The sequence below is a fragment of the Coenobita brevimanus genome, chromosome 29 (genome assembly GCF_032717465.1).
Source record: "Coenobita brevimanus isolate Jiangsu-jjx chromosome 29, ASM3271746v2, whole genome shotgun sequence".
NCBI lineage: Eukaryota > Metazoa > Arthropoda > Malacostraca > Decapoda > Coenobitidae > Coenobita > Coenobita brevimanus.
Genome location: NC_136982.1, coordinates 2620001 through 2640000, shown reverse-complemented (window position 1 = coordinate 2640000; position 20000 = coordinate 2620001). Strand labels below are relative to the sequence as shown.

Sequence of the window (20000 nt, the reverse complement as noted above, 5' to 3'; positions counted from 1 at the left end):
AGAGAGAGAGAAGAGCACTCCGACGTTCGATGAGGAATGAAAACTATGAAATGTAAACACAACGCTGGGAGGGAATGAACCAGCAAAAGAATATAAGAAGGAATGATGCTCTGACCTTCGATGGGGAATAAAGACTTATGAAAAGACACATAGGAGGGAATGATGTGCACAAGATTATGAGAAGGAAGGACACTCACGGACGTTCAGGGTGGAATGAGATAATAGGCAAGACAGGACACAACGCAAGGGGAATGTCCGTGAATTTTTGCCCGCGACTGTACATTCCACAAGGACAAGGATTGGCTGCATCCGTGTTAGCCCCTTCAGTACGATTAAGTCTTCCACTGTATATAACGATTGTGTTCAGCTTCGGGAACCATCGCAATAAAAACTTGGGATAACGTTAACCCCCTTCACTGTAAGACTCACCATCATCATCATCATCATCATCATCATCATCATCATCATCATCATCATCACCACCACCACCACCACCACCACCATCATCAATAAACATGGCACCCTATTCTCGTCGGCTGGCTAGGCTTTATACCATCTTTTCCTATTTACTTTGCCTGTTACCTTATTTTTTCCTATTAAATTACGCTCATCTTTCTTATACCGACGAAAATTACACTACTAGCATACAGGAATATATTAACGCACTAGAAATAGAATTATGCTAGTAAGGAAGAAGTGCTGGCGAGCTTCCTTAACTCCTTAAACTCGGTGACTTATTTTAAACTCTATTCTTTGCTGTCTACGGAAGATTTAGTTCAATTTAGGAAGGATTTTTAGTAGTGAAGGGGTTAACTACGGCCCTCATTCTCGGTAGCTCCCTAATACCTCCTCCTAAGCGATTTATTTTGCTTCTTATATCTTCCCGTCCTTTTCTGTGTTACTTAAATCATTCTTATATCACCATACTCTGCATAAATATCGTAAACAGACGCTATTAGCCAGCCGTATTAAAAAAGTAAATCGCTAATAAAGAAGCGTTAGGGAGCTTCCGTAACCGCCGAAAATACAAGCCAAGACTGTGCGTAACCCCTCTAGTTTTAGAACCCTCCCACGCTGAATAAAATCGTCTGGAGGCAGCAAGATGGAACTTTTAAAAATACATCAGTCTTTCATCTTACACTGCGCAGCCTTACGTCTTTCACTGCGCAATATTCCATCTAACGCTGCGCAGTCTTTCATCTTACACAGCGCAGTCTTACATCTCACTGCGCAGTCTTTCATCTTACACTGCGCAGTCTTACATCTCACTGCGCAGTCTTTCATCTTACACTGCGCAGCCTTACATCTTACACTGCGCAATATTTCATCTAACACTGTGCAGTCTTTCATCTTACACAGCGCAGTCTTACATCTTACATTGCGCAATATTCCATCTAACGCTGCGCAGTCTTTCATCTTACACAGCGCAGTCTTACATCTCACTGCGCAGTCTTACATCTCACTGCGCAGTCTTTAATCTTACAGTGTGCAATCTTACATCTTACACCGCGCAGTTTTTCATCTTACACTGCGCAGTCTTTAATCTTACAGTGTGCAATCTTACATCTTACACTGCGCAGTCTTTCATCTTACACTGCGCAGTCTTACATCTTACAGTGTGCAATCTTACATCTTACACCGCGCAGTTTTTCATCTTACACTGCGCAGTCTTACATCTTCCCGTACCCAAACCATCCAACCTTACTTCCGCCTTCTTCCCCAAATATTATGATTTAACTGCAGACACGAGAGAGAGAGAGAGAGAGAGAGAGAGAGAGAGAAACATCACGTCTATCACTTTGCCCATTTTCTTCAACTCTTAAATTTCGAAAGACGATTTACCCACTTCACTCACACACCAGACGATTATTCTCGCCTGGGGGAAACCTTAAGAGATCTGAGGGTTCATTGTTCATCTACTACTACTACTACTACTACCACTACTACTATTTCTCTACTGCTACTACTGTTTCTCTACTACTACTACTTTTAATCCTTTACCCACAGTCTTTTTTCACTCTTCCTTTCTCCTGACGATTTCATTCATCTTCCTAGTGATAAACGGGCTAATGGAGGCTGAATACAACCCCTCCAATTCGGGTAGCCTCAAAGCTGAATAAAATCGTCAGGAAGCAAGAAAAAAAGAAGAAAAGAAAGAAACTAAGGCTGCGACACGTGGCACCAGTTAGCCTTGAACTGACACAATCTTTTTAAAGTGGTTTTTGGACACTCCGTAAAACATTTTCCTTGGTGATTTATTTTGTATGTCTCACAGTGCAGTATCTTTCCGTATGTTGTTGCTGCAAAATATATCGATATTGAAAACGATATAAATAAGAGAATGGGTAAGGAGTAATATGCAAAATAAATCGCTTAGGAAGAGATGCTACGACTGAAAGGATTAGAAGCAACCTCGATTCCTTTAAAATATCGTTCAATCTATTCCATTTTTACACAAGACATATTTTGTAAACACCTCTTGCGCGAACCAAAGTGACACCACGGACGAAAGATTTGGTAACAACCCTATCAGTGACTTTCCTTGTAGGCTTATTGTCAGATCTTTCGTTCGCTGTGTCACTTTGTTTCGCTCAAGAGGTGTAACCATACATTTCCGGGTGTGTGTACATCTGAAGCCACACTCCCGAGGTACAGTGGTCCTTGTTTGTATGGGACGTGTGTTAGGAATGTAATGTTGTACGGCGATGAGACGAGTCCGAATTCTCATCAGCTAAGGATGCTCCCTAACACCATTTCCTAAGCGATTTATTCTGTTAATTACATCTTACTGTCCTCTTCTGTGTTCCATAAATCCTTCCAATGTCGTCTGCACAAATAACGTATAAAAGGAGATTGACCAGTCAAAAAAAAAAAAAAAAAAAAAAAAAAAAATCGCTAAGGAAGAGATGTTAGGGAGCTTCCCTAACCGACGTGAATACGAGCGTTGGGCAGTGAAGGAGGAGGATATTCGAAGTACCGGTATCAAACGTATAGAGATGTGAACGATTACATGGAGCGTAGTGCGTCCTTGAATGACGGCTTGTGGGGAGGGGGGTGTTAGAATTGAGAATGATGAGTCGAGAGGAAGGATGGGACATGAATGTATTAGCGTTGTGATGAGAAGGGGTTTGGCTGAGATGGTCTGAGCGTGTGCAGAGCGTGGCTGATGACAACAGGATGTGGAAGGTGTGTGCTGTGAATGTTGAGGGTAGTTGGGAGAGGCAGACCAAGACTAAGAACAAGATCCTACAGAATGACCTCAAGGTTAAGGGGGTTGCTTATAGAGGCTGCTAGAGATCGAGCAGCGTGGAGAACAGCCATTAGGTAAATAAAGATAATGGAGTCTTTAGAAACGAATCGAAGCGGCAAAGGGAGTAGTAGTGGTAGTTGTAGTAGTTGCAACCCCAGACTCATCTAAACTTGAGACGCCCTCCTGCAGCCCACCATCTTCCTTTGAGGGGATAGGGAGGAAGCTGAGGGACATTTGTATTCTGTAGGGCATGACAACGATCATACGTCAGTCATCGTGTACCCAGCTGAGTGGCCTTATACAACCGCTCTACTCTTTTTACCTTAACTTGGTCCGCATGTTCGTCCTTTTACAGCTTATTTCACATAGCTGAATGGCAGGAGAAGACGGCTCTATACATCCTTTCCATGGCACTTCTTCGTGACTAGCCCTATATTTCTGTGGTAATGCGTGGATATAACTCGGCATTCAAGACGGCGCGATGGCAATTTTAGGCCAGGATAGAGTAAAACGGGTATAGTAATCAGCTTAGTGTTACTTCAGCATTACTTGTATATCCATCCAACACATACACCTCAAGCCTCTGTACCAACATTCTGACTTTAACTGTACAGTCACAATAACAATTCCACCCACCCTTCCAAGCCGGCTGTGGCGATGGAAGGTTTTACGTGAAATATTTATGACAGCAACATTAAGCACACAACACAAGAGGACGAGAAGGAAGGATACTCTGACGTTCGGGAAGGAATGAGGCTATGGAGGGCGAGACAATGCTATACTCTTTTCACCTTATCTTGGCCCAGATTTTCGTCCATACGTCGCTTATTTCTCGCAGCTAATCGGCAGCAAGAACAGCGGTACGACTGCATCTTTTCCGTAACACGTCTTCGTGAATATCGCCATAGTTCACTGGCAGAAAGAGACAATGCAGTGGTTCTACATATTTTCCATAGCACTTCTTCGTGACTATCACCGTACTGTCGTTCAGTAGTAGAAGACAGTGCTACAGCTCAATTTTCCAAGACACTTCTTCGTGACTATTACCATATTCTAGTGTTGATCGGCTGTTACAACTTGGCGTTCAAGATGGAGAAGTGACAGTTTTAAATCAAGTTAGTAAAAACAATATAGTGGGAAATGTAAGTGGAATTCTGCTCGTCAAAAGGAGTAATAATCTTTTTAAAAATCTTACTATGAGGACTGATGGAAGACAAATGAAGCGAAGCACAGGCGTGAAAAAGGGTTACTGATCTCTTCACCGGATATCCTGACAATATATTAAGGTGTGTGTGTGTGTGTGTGTGTGTGTGTGTGTGTGTGTGTGTGTGTGTGTGTGTTTCTTATGTGAGTGTGTGTGTGTGTGTGTGTGTGTGTGTGTGTGTTTTTGTGTGTGTGTGTGTGTGTGTGTGTGTGTGTGTGTGTGTGTGTGTGTGTGTGTGAGAGAGAGAGAGAGTGTCCCTATGTGAGTTTGTATGAATGACTGTGCGTGTGTGAGTTTGTGTGTGTGTGTGTGTGTGTCTGTGTGTGTGTGTGTGTGTGAGAGAGAGAGAGAGAGAGAGAGAGAGAGAGAGAGAGAGAGAGAGTGTGTGTGTGTGTGTGTGTGTGTGTGTGTGTGTTCATTGTGAGATTGTATGTATGACTGCGTGTGTTTGTGTGTGTGTGTGTGTGTGTGTGTGTGTGTTTGTGTTGGTAATTTCTTTGTCCGGAGCAGTGACGTCACGTACTTCTTAACGTGACAAACACCACCGCCTCTGTTTCCTTCCGCTCAGATACCAAGAAAACACCCTTACTTAACCCCTGTCACCCCCACGACGTCTTTCATTGATATTCCTGTTTTCCCATCATGATTTTCCTTCGTCCTGTTTTCATAGTACGACCGAAACTATCTAAATCTCGCAGTGCCGTGATGTTTCGTGTTAATGAAGTTGATGCCCATAAAATCGATCCTCACAGTAGCCTAACCACACAAACAATATCATAATTAGGCTCATACTTCTTCCCTGAGAAAAGATTGATGGAAGCACATATCTTTTAATGGAGTAGTAGTAGTAGTAGTAGTAGTAGTACTAGTAGTTGTGGTAGTAGTTGTAGTAGTAGCAGTAGCAGTAGATGTAACAGAAGTTGTAGTAGTAGTAGTAGCAGTAGATGTAACAGTAGTTGTAGTAGTAGTAGTAGTAGATGTAACAGTAGTTGTACTAGCAGTAGTAGCAGTAGATGTAACTACGGTAGTTGTAGTAGCAGCAGTAGATGTAACAGTAGTTGTAGTAGCAGCAGTAGATGTAACAGTAGTTGTAGTAGTAGCAGTACTACTAGTAATAGCAGTAGTAGTAGAGGAAGCAATAGTAACAGTGGTAGATTGAGGAAAGTTTGTATAACCGGGAAACTCCTCCGTCCGGTCACAAAGCCACTACGCGAAGGTGTCCCTCTCCAGCATCCCCCCCCCCCCACATATGGAAAATATTTTATCCTGTAGATGCAACAATTCCGGCCCTACTTGAACCCACTTTAGGTGTGGACGAAGAAGATATACTGTATGTGTACCTTGCTGGTGTAATATGAGTGGAGGGGGAGAGGGAGGGTGGGGGAGGTAGGAAGATGAGGGAGGGTAAGGGAGGAAAGATAGCAGCAGGAGAGAGAGAGAGAGAGAGAGAGAGAGAGAGAGAGAGAGAGAGAGAGAGAGAGAGAGAGAGGAGTTTAGGCGGAGATAGACGGGTAAGAAAAAGGAGTGTGTTGAAGTATGTTAATTTCTCTCTCTCTCTCTCCCTGCCAAACCCGAAATAGAAAATTAAATAAACAGACCGGGTGGAATGTTAAAATATAGAGTGCGAGGGGTGTATAAAACAGTGCGAGGGATGTATAAAAGAGTGCGAGGGGTGTATAAAACAGTGCGAGGGGTGTATGAAATAGAGTGCGAGGGGTGTATGAAATAGAGTGCGAGGGGTGTATAAAAATAGAGTGCGAGGGGTGTATAAAAATAGAGTGCGAGGGGTGTATAAAAGAGTGCGAGGGGTGTATACAAAAGAGAGCGAGGGGTGTATAAAACAGAGTGCGAGAGGTGTATTAAAAGTGTGTGGGGCTGTATAAAGAAGGCAACAAAAAATACTTAACTCCAGCACTGAAAAGCATGTAACTTACACCATGCAATTCTACCCTCTCGATATTTCCTGAGAGAGAGAGAGAGAGAGAGAGAGATGCGTGGTTGTGAGAAGAGGAAATTATGATGAAGAGAAGCAAGTATCGTGAGAGAGAGAGAGAGAGAGAGAGAGAGAGAGAGAGAGAGGCGTGGTTGTGAGAAGAGGAAATTATGATGAAGAGAAGCAAGTATCGTGAGAGAGAGAGAGAGAGAGAGAGAGAGAGAGAGAGAGAGAGAGAGAGAGAGAGAGAGATGCGTGGTTGTGAGAAGAGGAAATTATGATGAAGAGAAGCAAGTATCGTGACAGAGAGAGAGAGAGAGAGAGAGAGAGAGGTGCGTGGTGAGGGTGTGAGAAGAGGAAAATATAATGAAGAGAAACAAATGTCGTGACGAAAGAGAGAGAGAAGAGAGAGAGGTGCGTGGTGAGGGTGTGTGAGGAGGAAATTATAAAGAGAAACAAGTGTCGTGACAGAGAGAGAGAGAGAATTATCCTTTTCTTTTCGTATCAAAAATACTAATGTATACTCTTTTCACCCTAACTTGGTCCAGATCTTCGTCCTTTTGCAGCTTAAGTTAGTGGTAGAAGAATATTACGGCTATACATCCTTTCCATGGCACTTCTTCGTGGCTAGGATCATACTTTGTTCTTAATCTACTGTTACAATTCAGGACTGACACTGGAGAGACGGCAATTTTAGCTCAAGTGAGAGAGAGAGAGAGAGAGAGAGAGAGAGAGAGAGAGAGAGAGAGAGAGAGTTACAAAAGGCGTTATGAGGTATTTCCCGTTTTACTTTTTTTTTTTTAAGGAGAACTGCGAAGGAAGACTGCAGGAACTTGCCATGTCACTTATTCTTCCTGCAGGTCAAAATCTCCTTGGTTACTAGTCAAATCAACCCTCCAGTCTGACTACACCTGGCTATCAACTGAGCTGAGAGGGGTTAGCGATCTGTCATGCTGGTGTAAACTCTCTGAACAGACGATATTTTTCAGCTTAGGAAAATCCCTCAGTAGTGAAGGAGTTAATGAAGTCTATGGCCCGTATTCGCATGGGTCAAGGAAGCTCCCCTAACACCTTTTCCTCAGCGATTTATTCTTGGGATCCGATTGGTTCATATCATTTTGCACCTTACCTATGCAGAGGAGGTCGATTTTAGAACTATTTAAGCAACACGAGCACGACAGCAACATATAAGCTAAATAGCCTAAATCGCTTAGGAGGAGATGTTAGGAAGAGTTAGAAGAGGAAGTCCTTAATTTGAATAAAACTGTTTGTTGGGGAGAAGAATGGTTTACAAGGACGTCATCAGAGTGAAGGGGTTAACAGGACGTGTTTGGTTGGTCTCACACACACAGCCTCCCACTGCTTCAAGGCATGCTCTCTCTCTCTCTCTCTCTCTCTCTCTCTCTCTCTCTCTCTCTCTCTCTCTCTCTCTCTCTCCGACCCTTCCTTACATCGTGCCATGAATCTGATAACATTCCTTTATTCTATTCCACTTATTTTTACTCTATTGTATTTATTTTATATTTACTGGTGGATCTGCCCTGGTACACAAACGTCCTCTATCCCCTCCCTATCCCCTGACAGGAGGATGGTGGACTGCAGAGGAGGGACAACTTCAATGGGTTTATGTTCAGATAAGCCTAGGGTTCTTCTACTGCTACTACGACTACTACTACTACTACTATGAATACTGGAAATGGCAAGAATAAAAAGCCCTCAGGTTAGTAGTAGTAGTAGTAGTAATAGCTGTAGTAGTAATAGCTGTAGTAGTAATAGCTGTAGTAGTAGTAGCAGTAGTAGTAGTGGTGGTTGTTATTGTAGCCCAGGTTCATCTAAAATGTGAACCCAGTGGACTACAGGCTTAAACTGCCCTTCTGCAGTCCACCATCCTCCTTTCGAGGGATAGGGAAGTAGTTGAGGGACGTTTGTATAGACGCAGTTGAGTCTCCTGGTTATATCCGTGCCACCACGTGAAGGCGCCCCACTCCTGCACCCCTTCTTAGGATTATGTGGCTAAATATAAAATTCAAACACAAAGCTGATTTACTTAAGATTTCAACTGTCAGATACCTATTTTACATTTAATTCGGCTATCTTCAACGAGAGAGAGAGAGAGAGAGAGAGAGAGAGAGAGAGAGAGAGAGAGAGAGAGAGAGAGAAATGTGGCGAGGGTGTGAGTGGAGAGGAATTTATAATGAAGAGAGAGAGAGAGAGAGAGAGAGAGAGAGAGAGAGAGAGAGAGGTTGTGGCGAGGGTGTGTGAGGGGAGGAAATTATAATGAGAAACAAGTGTGACATGAGAGAGAGAGAGAGAGAGAGACGTTTGAGGTTTCCCAGCCTTCCTAAGACCGGTTCTAGGCATACTTATGAATTCACTCTAACCAATTTTACTTGGCGCGTTCTCTCGTCCGTTGAGGGAGCTCCCTAACACCTTTCCTTAAGCGATTTTTTTTTTTTATTGTACTCTCCTCTTCAGTGTAACATAAATCCTTCTAATAACGCCATACCTTGCATAAATAACGTACAAAAAAGTATTAACCGGCCATATCCAAAAGTAAATCGCTCGGGAAGAGGTGTTAGGGAGTCTTTGCGATGGGTCCTGGGGGGTACGGCCTTTCTAAGTTTTTCCAAGTCACTACATTGAGAGAGAGAGAGAGAGAGAGAGAGAGAGGTGAGGGGGAACACACACACACACACACACACACAATAAATGACTACGATACGGCATCAGGACCGGTTAACGTTAATTCTCACAACACATTGATCACGTTATTGTACCATTAATCAACACTTGCTTTAAACTAAATATTCTAACTCACTTAAATAACACCGTAACTCAGATCCAAGAGATGCGAAATATACTGAAACATTGAGTACCTTAATGGAAAAAGCACACAGATTTGAAAGTACGGAATGTACGGGTCCGCGATCGAAAATTTTAGGGAACATGCGATACCAGCTGAGAACTCGCATCCTGGACATTCTCTCTCTCACACACAGGGTCACACATGCCTTCCCGCGCTATGCACAGATTTGTCGTTTTATTTTTTCGTCTAGATTTTTACTTCGTCTAGATTTTTATTATCGATACCCCGTTCTAACTTAGATTTGTGTTTTTCAGGAAGAAATAGAAACGTGGGATGGTTTTGCACCCTCCTTTCCCCTATCCTTCCAGCATTAGTCATAACCTACGATAATTTCTCTCGCGTAACTTAAGATTTTTTTTCTATAGGAGGAACAAGAGACATAGGAGGACGCCGCACCCTTTTTCTTAGCCAGCCTGCAGTAAAAAATCAGTTACGACCGGGAATCTATGGTAAAGATGTTGAATACCACCTCAGATCACACCCACGAACGCGGGAGTAGGGATTGCCAATGTGGATTTCGACAAAACAGGGTTACTAATCATCCACCAAACCCGCTAATGTCAAAAATACCCCGGCTAATACCATCACACCAGGCCTAAGGAGCCAGTCCTAGCATGTATTCAGTACGGACGGTGAGTATTAGCGAAGAAGTGGTGACATGAAAAATGCGACACGAGGGACTGCCAAAGCTCAGGAACCGTACTGTTGGAAAAATTTTAAGACATTTTTTTAATCAGAGTACCGTACTGCACATTTAACGACTTCCTGCATTTTATCTATCTGTGCATTTTGTTAGGATATTAAATCTCTCCACTTCCTTGAGTTATCTTCTCTCGCAACTCAGTTTTATTTCCTTCAGAATATTTGAATTTGTTTATATTAGAGTCCCACCCGGAGGACGCTACAGTGAGGGTGACCAGGTTTGGCCTTTTTAGGCCAAATTGGCCTTTTTGAAGGGCTGCTGGCCAAAAAAAAAAAAAAAATACAGTTTAAGGCCAAATGCTGTTTGGCTTTAAATTTGGCCTTTTTCAACCATTAAAGCTCACGGTCCCGATTTGGAGACTTTGTTTTTCTGCTTATATTTTTTCCCTAACACTAAAAAAAATTAGTAATGTAAAACTGCAGTGATAATGGTAAAACATGTATGCTTAATAGTTTGACAGAATATTTTAGGTTTGTAGCCCTGGCCCCTGATGTCAGTCATGTACTCGTGTCACTGTTTACGAAGACCATCTTAGGGGTAAGTTGGATTTTTGGCTTTGCTCTTGTTTGTACTAGTTACATCATTGGAAACAATTTATAATCCAACTTCAAGTTTATAGTGCATGTGCCTAGTGTGTCAAGTCATAAGAGAAACAGCTGTAATTATGATGTATACCATTATAACTGAATTATAGACATACAGCGTATGAGCTGTCACATATATATGAGCTGTCACACCAAGCTAAAATTACTTTTTCCAGTAATGAAGCTTGTACAAATATTCAGGGTAAGAGAACTCATGATCTTTCATTTGCTGAAATTGGAATTCCTTTAAAAGTTGACCAGCTGAAAAAATAGTTATTTCTGTAGCAAGGTGGTCAGTCTGTATGTCTGGCATAAGTAGATCTGTATCTTTATTATTTTTAGTGCAAATGATAATTGTGCAAATATCTGTGACCAGCGCCATCATATTTTCCTTTTTCTTAATGAATTACTGAATTGCCATATCAGGAAGCTGGAATTTTTTTTTTTTTTAACTGAAACTCGAACAAATATTCAAGATGACAGCGGTGTTGATACTTTCATTTGATGAAACTGATTTTTTAAAGTACATCATTAGCACAAATCTGATTAATATTGATGTAGTTTATCTGTCTAAATGTGTATTTTGTACTTTAATTGTTCTGTGATGTTACATTATGTGTTAAAAAATAAGCATTATTATGGAAATAAAAAATTTAAATCGTTTGGCCTTTTTTGGCCCATTTCTCTGACGAGTTTGGCATTTTATCATGAAGTCAACCTGTCAACCCTGCTATACTGGCCTCAATACCCAGACAGGACCAGCCTAGGTTGGGTTGGGTTAGGTTTGGTTAGGTATTGCTGATTATTTAAAGTTTCCTCTTTCAGTGAGTTATCTGCGTGCCAGTTGTCCAAATGCCTTAAATCCATGAATGAAAACTGTCCTAAGCATTTACCATAAAACCTATGTCCAAAATTACACACACACACACACACACACACACACACACACACACACACACTGCCCGAACTAATTTGAAGTTTTCCAAATCAGCTCCCTTTGTTCTTGCTTTACCCTCAACCCTTCCACAAAGATAACTAAATCGGATCGAAATTGTTTAAGTTGACCTTGCCATGACCTTGACCTCTGACCTATTGATCAATAAAATAATAGGTCATCTCCTTGGCTGACCCTCGGCATCTCCACTAAGTCTGGTTAATATCGGATCACATTTGTTGGAGAATATTAGGTCACTGGAGATCGGCCCCTTATCCGGTACGCCTATAACTCGGTCGTTTAATTGCATAGTCAGTCGGTGAGAGTTTAGAGGCCTGGTAGATCTAAAAACCAAAACATCATCACTACGTGCCCTGGCGAATAAATATACAGGTTAATTTATTATAACTACACCTTCCAATTAAGAGATCTGATGACCCACAACAGATACTTACTATTTCCGAAAGACTCCTTAATTCCGTGCACTGATATCAAGAAGCAGGCCACACGCCAAAAAATAAAACTTAATGTAGGCACAAGCGGAGAAACTGTGCAAGTAAAGCGGGAACAAACGGGGAACATACACCTCCCCGTCGACGGTTTGGTTGTAACTAATACTCCGCTCCTCGTACAAACCGCTAAGCTTGCTATCCAAAGTCGCTGGAACGTTTGTAAACACGAAAAATTCTCTCTAGAAAGTGCCAAAATCTCAAGAATATCAGTACGTCTTTGGAGGTAGAAGAAAAGGGAAAAGAAAGAAAGGAAGAAAATAACTAAAACGCTGCTAACCTTCTTGACAGATATTGAAAAGTATAAAGCTCGATCTAGCGGTCAAGCTAACTTGGTAACTTTGACGCCCTCCCAGCCAGTGAGTGTGTGAGTAGTCGTGGTGAGTGTTTTGTTGTGGGGAAGGCTGAGTAATCGCCCGAGGCAGGAAGTCCAGGGAAGGGAGGGACAGAGGCAGAAGGGAGTGACAAGGCAAGACGATGGGAAGGGATAGGAGCGGAGATGACCAGGAAGCAGAGGAAGAAGGTGAACGGAAAGCGATGGAGTGGAGAAAGGAAGAGATGGAAGACTGTAAAAATGGGAATAACAAAAAACACTGATAACAAAAGCATGAACAGGTTTTAAAGACGGATCAAGCCTTTATCTCTGGGAAATACATATTGTATTAGGAAAGGCACTACGACTATAGGCTGAAGGGACGTAGTGTGATGTGGGAGTGAGGGAGGTGAGGGCACTGAGAGATGTGGCTGGGTCAAGGGTAGAGGAGGGGGTTGTGGGGTTGGGGGAGCTTCGGTCTAGGTGAAAGTGCCGAGCCAGGTATAGGAACTGGCATTTACTGCGACTTGCAGCAGCGGATGATTTTACGTAAATATATATATATATATATATATATATATATATATATATATATATATATATATATATATATATATATATATATATATATATATACATATATATACATATATACAGTATATAGATATTTACTGGTGGAGCTGCGTTTTTTATGTACCCATTTCTGGTACATCACTGGCAAGATTTAGGATCTCTTTACATGGTGTTGCACACACACACACACACACACACACACACACACACACATTGATACGCTATGCCACTGAACCTCTTATAGTTAAGAGATATCGTTATCATATCAGTTCAGGTTAATCCCTTCAACCCACGGACGTCTTTTGTGGTATATTCCTGCTGCTGCCACACGATTGTATCCTGGTTGGGAGAGGCGCCCGGTACCGAGAGGGTTAACGAATGCTGCGTTTAATGCCTCTTGATAAAGTCTTTCCAGAAGCGAATAAGATTATTTGAGTATTTCAGAGAAAGAATGTAAATCACTCCGAAGATCACATACCTCCACTGACGCCAGTATAATTTATGATTTATGAATCGACCTCCGTCCAGCGTCGTTTGCATAGGTAAGTGGTTGTGTGGGCTTAATCTGTCCTCGTTGCACAGTATCAGAGAAGGCATACCTCCGACGCCATTAACATTTAATATTTATTCCTGCATCAGATCCGGATCAGTCTCAAAATTAATCGTCTTCCTTGACCCAGTGGCCACCTGTCCACCAGAGTTAATTGAAATCCGGGAACAACTTTTTGAGATATCTTGTCAGTAAACATACATACATACAGACAGACAGACGGGTGAGTACATAACCTCCTCCAACTTCGCAGGCAAAGGTGACCCCAGAAGAAGTCTCCTAAGTGAGGGTCAAGCACTGTACGAGTCCGCTCAAGACTGTTACAATATACGAAATAATGCTTTTCCATTCCTGAACATGATCTGGTTTTGTAGGAAGAATTAGAGACGAGGGAAAGGTCTGGTCTCTCCTTTGTTCTTTCATCAAAACTTAACCAAGGACAGTTTTTTCGTTGCGTTAGGAGCTTGTGACATCTTTTACGATTAATTTGGCATATATGATATTTTACTAGTCTCTTCTGTGCTCTTTATATGTTATTATGTTACTCTTTTCACTTTAACTTGGCCCAGGTTTTCGTCCTTTTGAAGTTTATTTCACCTAAGTCATTTGAGGAAAAAGATAGCACTACGTCACTACATCCTTTTCATAGCTCTTCTTCGTGACTAGTATCGTATTCTAGTGTTATTTTATTTCCACAACTCAGCTTTCAAAGTGGAGAGACGGCAATTTTAGGCCAGGTTAGAGTAAAAGGAGTATAGACGATTTTTTTTTTTTTTTTTTAGCTCTGGGGGTGACTTTTTAAACTGAGAAGGGCTGAATAAAATCGTCTGGTGGCGCCAAGCATAAATTGAACAGAGCACGTTATCGGATTGAATGCTAATAACCTTTCCAATTTGCAGAATAATTCGCCGAGAAAAAGGTGCTGAGGATCAACTGAAGGCCGCGAGAGCTGGATGAGTAGTACAGAGTCCGTCAAAAGTAAGGTAAGAATTGAAGGTTAGTTTGGAAGGCATAAAACATACAGTGAGGCTTTCAGTTTTAACACGATTATGGATGTAATTCACCGGGTCGGTCGGGATCACTTGATGGTCGTGATCGTCAGCATTTTACCCTCCCGGAAGGGAGCCGAGAGCTCATATAGTCCGATCTAAGGGCAAGGCTGTGACCTTCACACACCCACACACCCGTCCCCTTGCTCGAGGGGGACAGTAACCACCCACTTCGTCAGTGAAACTTTTCGCAACCTGAGCAAGGCGCGAACTCCCGTCTACCAGATGGCAAGCGAGAACGTTACCACTGCGCCAGCGAGCGGTGTGTGTGTGTGTGTGTGTGTGTCCCCTACAGTAAATTCAAGTCCCTACACCGATTTTTGGTGCACCCTGTAGAAGCGGTGTTGCCTTAATGATGGTGGAATTAAATTGGTATCATCCTGTCATTGTTGGTTTGGTGTGTGTGTGTGTGTGTGTGAGAGAGAGAGACAGACAGACAGAGAGAGAGAATAAGACAGATGGAGAGTTTGTGTGTGTGTGTGTGTGAGAGAGAGAGAGAGAGAGAGGAAAATTGGGCGGGTCGAGAGATGGATGGAACAGGAGGGACTGGTGCCTGTTGTTGGCTGGTGGGCAGGACAGGGGCAGTACACCCTGTGAAATATGGACATTGTCGATTGACCGGTATGGGTCCATCTTCATTAACCCCTTCAGTACAACGGCGTCGTATATTTCGTTTTATCTATCTATCTGTCTATCTATCTATCTATTTATTTTTCTTACCTCTAGACAGCTTGACTCATCTCTGTAAACCCTTCTCGTAATGACAGTTACAATCTTCTTTATCTCTCTTACTCTTCTACATTCACTCACAGTTCAGTAGCATCTTCTTGTGTTTAGAGCTGGAATTTAGAGCTAGAATTAGAGCTAGAGGTAAGAACTAGAGGTTAGAGCTAGAGGTGAGAGCTAGAGTTTAGAGCTGGAATTTAGAGCTAGAGTTTAGAGCTAGAATTTAGAGGTAGAGTTTAGAGCTAGAATTTAAAGCTAGAGTTTAGAGCTAGAGTTTAAAGCTAGAGCTGTATCAACCATGAGAGTCAACCCTTGCTTTACTGTGACTATTTTTTTATATTTTTCCTGTTGACAGACGATTTTGTTAAGATTTGGAAACAGCTCCTAGGTCTTTATAAAAAATAAAAGTCGGCTTAATGGAGAGGGTGTGGCAAAGCGGGGAGTAAGAATACGTTTGAATTTTTATTTATTTATTTTTTGTTTGGTGCTATGTCCTGCCCCCCCCCCCCCCAAGCACCTGAAGGAAAACGGGAAAATCATAGGACGTTCGTTTTTCCTGTCGTGGGATGATCTATCTGTCTATCTATCTATAGCCCGACGCCCTAATCCCGCAAAGGGTGGCCGCAGACAAAACGCCTCCAAGTCGCTCTGTCACCCACCATTTGACTACCCTCCCCCCAACTCACCCCCCCTCCCTCATATACCTCTCAACTCCATCCCTCCACCTCATCCTCGGTCTACCTCTCCCTCTCCCTCCCTCCACCTCACCTACATACACCCTCTTAGTCAGTCGTTCATTCTCCATTCTCTTCACATGTCCAAACCACCTCAGTGTATTTCTCCTAATCTTCTCAACCACATCCACATCCACCCCACAGCGTTCCTTCACTTCTTCATTCGTCAACCTGTCCCTCCACGTCACTCCACATGCTCCTCTCAAGTAACTCATTTCCACTGCTCTCACTCTTGACTTGTTCCCCTCTTGCAAGGTCCATGCCTCGCTTCCATACGTCAGGGTAGGGATCACAGTACTATCATGCAGTGACTTCTTAACTTCCATACTCACCTTCCTATTTCTCATCACTGCTTTCAGTGTACGAACAACCTTCCTTCCCTGCTGTACCCTTTCACGCACTTCATCCCCCAAAGTTCCATCCTTGCTCATCACACTACCCAAGTACTTGCATGCACTCACATTCTCCATATCCTCACCATCCAACCTCACTGCACACTCTGTGACTTCATTCCTCTCAAACACCATAACTTTACTTTTGTTTACATTAACTTTCAGATTCCTCCTCCTACACACTGTCCCAAATTCCTTCACCAAACCTTGCAACTCCCATTCATCTTCACTCAACAGTACTGTATCATCAGCAAACAGTAACACCGGAAGCTTCCAAATCTCACCCTCATTCATTAGAGCCACCCCCACATCCACTGCCCTACCCTGCACCTCCTTTACAACCCCATCCATGTATATATTAAACAGCCATGGAGACATCACACAACCCTGTTTCAGTCCCACATTGAGATCAAAGAACTCACTCAGCTCACCATCCACTCGCACCGTAACCCTAGCTCCCTCGTACATACTCTTCACAGCACTCAACAATTTCCCCTCCACTCCATATATTCTTAATACCTTCCACATACCTTGCCTATCTATTCTGTCATAAGCTTTCTCCAAGTCCATGAAGGCAGAATACACTTTCCTTCCCTTCTCAAGATACTTCTCCACTAAACATCTTAAAACAAATATCTGATCTACACACCCTTTTCCCTTCCTAAATCCCCCTTGTTCTTCTCCAACTAGCTCCTCTGTCATATGCCTAACCCTATCAATGAGTATTCTGCCATATATTTTACCAGTCACACTAAGTAGGCAAATACCCCTATGGTTACCACATACTTCTCTCTCTCTCCTTTTCCTTTGTATAAAGGAACAATTATACCTGATTTCCAGTCCTCTGGAACCCTTCCCTCTTCCCAAGCCATGAACAGTAAGATAAATGGAAGAAGGGGAAATGTTAGCCAGCAATAAGGACACCAACAGCACTATTAATAGAGTAGTAGTAGTAGTAGAAGTAATAGTAGTAGTAGTAGTAGTAGTAACAGTAGTAGCAGTGTTTTTATTGTAAAGTGATATAAAGTGTCATCACGAACCACGACAAAACACACACGTGCTTACATTTAGCGTCTGGTTCGTTAATATATTCTGATGTTATTTATACAGTGAATAGACAGATAGATAAATAGATTAATAGATACAAACTTGTATTACCTACAACACAGCTCGACAACAACATACAGTACAGAGGCTTTACGGATATCCTGCTTCAAAATAGCGTAAACTCATAACGCTGTGGAGGCGCCAGGAGTGAGGGGCGGGTTTTTCCACCGCTCTGCACCTCACGCTCATGTTGGATGGCTTGCTGGCTAGGGGAATTTGTCCTCTTCTTGCCTCTTGCCCTCCTCTTCTTGCCTCACCTCCTCTTTCCTCTCCAGTCCTTGGTGCGTGTCAGGACTACTAGGCTTCAGTGAACGGGATATTAAATTTGTGACCGGAATCAGACATAAAATATGGAAGATATACGATACAGGATTTGGTGTAGGTTAACTGATACTTGCATGATATATAGTACTTTATTAAGGCAGTGAATATTTGTACAGGCCATACACAGAGATGACCAGGAATTATGCATTTTACACACACACACACGCACACAATATAGTAGATAGATAGATAGACAGATAGACACGTATGACCTCTTTTCCCACCTAAGGATGATGTGAAAAAGGGTCTGGAAATAGGAAAGACCTAACATCGAGCTGGCAGAGCACCCTCGTCTGTGTGGACCTCGAACCCACCTCGCCACTGCAGGCCTAAGAGATGTGTAAAGTTATGACTCCCCTTCTTTCGAATCCACACATCCCTACCTGTTGCAGTGTGGGTGGCAGTGAATTTAAGTTTTTCCGTCCATGCAAGAGGAAAGAGGAAGCTGGGAAGAGGGAAAACTATTAAAACCATGCAGTCTAGAGAAATAGGCACACACCACACACCATTCAAGCCCGCGAAATATATATACACTTAACTAATGACTATGTATATGAGTTCTAGAGCATTGTATGTACAGGGTCTATGAGAATGACAAGGCAATGAGTACGGAGACCTGTTTAGACCAAGGACTGGGTTTTGTACTCGTATTATCCAAAGACCTTAACCTTGAATCATAGGTTAGGTTAGGTGAGGTTAGTTAGGTTAGGTTAGGTTAGACTAGGTTAGGTTAATCTATGCGTCGTAACGTGCCTAAAATGTGTGGATGAGGTATTGTTCTTTTACTTTATCCTGGGTCCCTATTTTCATCTTTTCCAGCACATTTCACGTAACTCAGGGGCAGAAAAGGACAGTGCTACGGCAATACATCCTCTCCACAGCACTTCTTAACGAGCACCATAATGTTAATCTGCCACAACTCAGCATTCAAGATGGAGAGATGGCAATTTTAGGCCAAGTTACAGCAAAAAGTGTATAGCGAGTATATCGAACCTTACCCCACAAGTATGGTAATATTGGTAGGATTCATATAACAACGACGAGGGTAATGAGATGTAATAAGCACAATTAATGGCTTAGGAAAAGGTGTTAGGGAGCTTCACATCTTCCTGACTAGCATCATTATCTAGTGTTAATCTGCTGTTACAAGTTAGCATTCAAGATGGAGAGATGGCAATTTCAGGCCAAGTAAAAGGAATACAGTTTATAATCTACTCTGCCAAGGTGTCCATCATAATCTGTTCGTGGGTGGACACCGAAGAGTACTTTCTCGCAGACGGAGTTTCGCTTCCCCTCCTCTGGTCGTGGGCATCTGACCCTGAGTTGTGCTTGTGACCCGTGGAGAAGAAGATGTTGGACACGGCAGACAGCTTCCGTGGCAGTGACGTGACGGAGGTTTTCCTGGAGGCGTCAGACATGTCCACACTGAGGTTCTTGGTGTGGCTGGGTGTGGCGGTGGAGGTGCCCCGAAGTACACCCACAGACTGGCTCACTTTGGCTACGCGAGGCCGCCACGCTGAACGAACCTGTAGAGTGTGGGCAATATCAGAACGCTGGCATCTTACGTGGTGGTGGTAGTTGTAGTAGTAGAGTAGGAGTAGGAATAGTAGTAGGAGGTGGAGGAAGAGGAAGACCAAGAGGAGGTGGAAGGCTCTTACTACCAGGCCATTTTCTTACCTCAAATGTTTATCAAAGGTTAGGTTAGGAATTGATTTTGAGAGGTTAAATTAGGTTAGGTCAGGTTTGGGTGGGTTAGGTAATAATTTTTAGAGTTACGAAAAGGCACCTTAGAAAATATTAGACAGCGAAATGACCTCGAAGCAATATGTCATAGTAACGATAAGACCCGGAACAAATTGTCTTAGCAGCGAAGTGTCAAGGAAGCGAAACAAGGAACGAGCTACCTTAGAACCTTGACATTAGTTGAACCCTTTGTTGAACCCTCTAATAGGTTCTTCTTCTCCCCAGACGATTTTATCCAGCTTAGGAGGGATTTTTGCGAACTGAAGGGGTTATATATGGCCCTCATCAACTCCTTCTTTACGAAAGGTCTTTCCCCGCTTGAAAAATCGTCTGAAAGGGGTCAACTTGGCACTGAGGTTTAATTAAGATTCTCTCTCTCTCTCTCTCTCTCTCTCTCTCTCTCACCCTCACGTCTTTTCCTTTCTTTAAACGACCAAGACAAACCCTGCCATTTTCTTACTTTCTTGAGGTTGTCTTTATTGCAGATGGCCACCAGAAAGATGAAT

The 20000-nt window shown here is 42.7% G+C and overlaps 1 protein-coding gene across 1 annotated transcript in view; it reads right to left on the bottom strand.

Moving 5' to 3' along the window:
* The window catches only part of LOC145394906 (uncharacterized), a 71145-nt gene that overhangs the window by 35544 nt on the left and 15601 nt on the right, over positions 1-20000 (bottom strand). Inside the window, exons 7-8 of the mRNA XM_080268657.1 lie at positions 19955-20000; positions 18967-19277 (exon numbers count right to left, since the gene is read on the bottom strand). The exon at positions 19955-20000 is cut by the window's right edge and continues 36 nt beyond it. Coding sequence (XP_080124783.1) covers positions 18967-19277; positions 19955-20000 — 357 coding nt within the window. The remainder of the gene's footprint in view (positions 1-18966; positions 19278-19954) is intronic.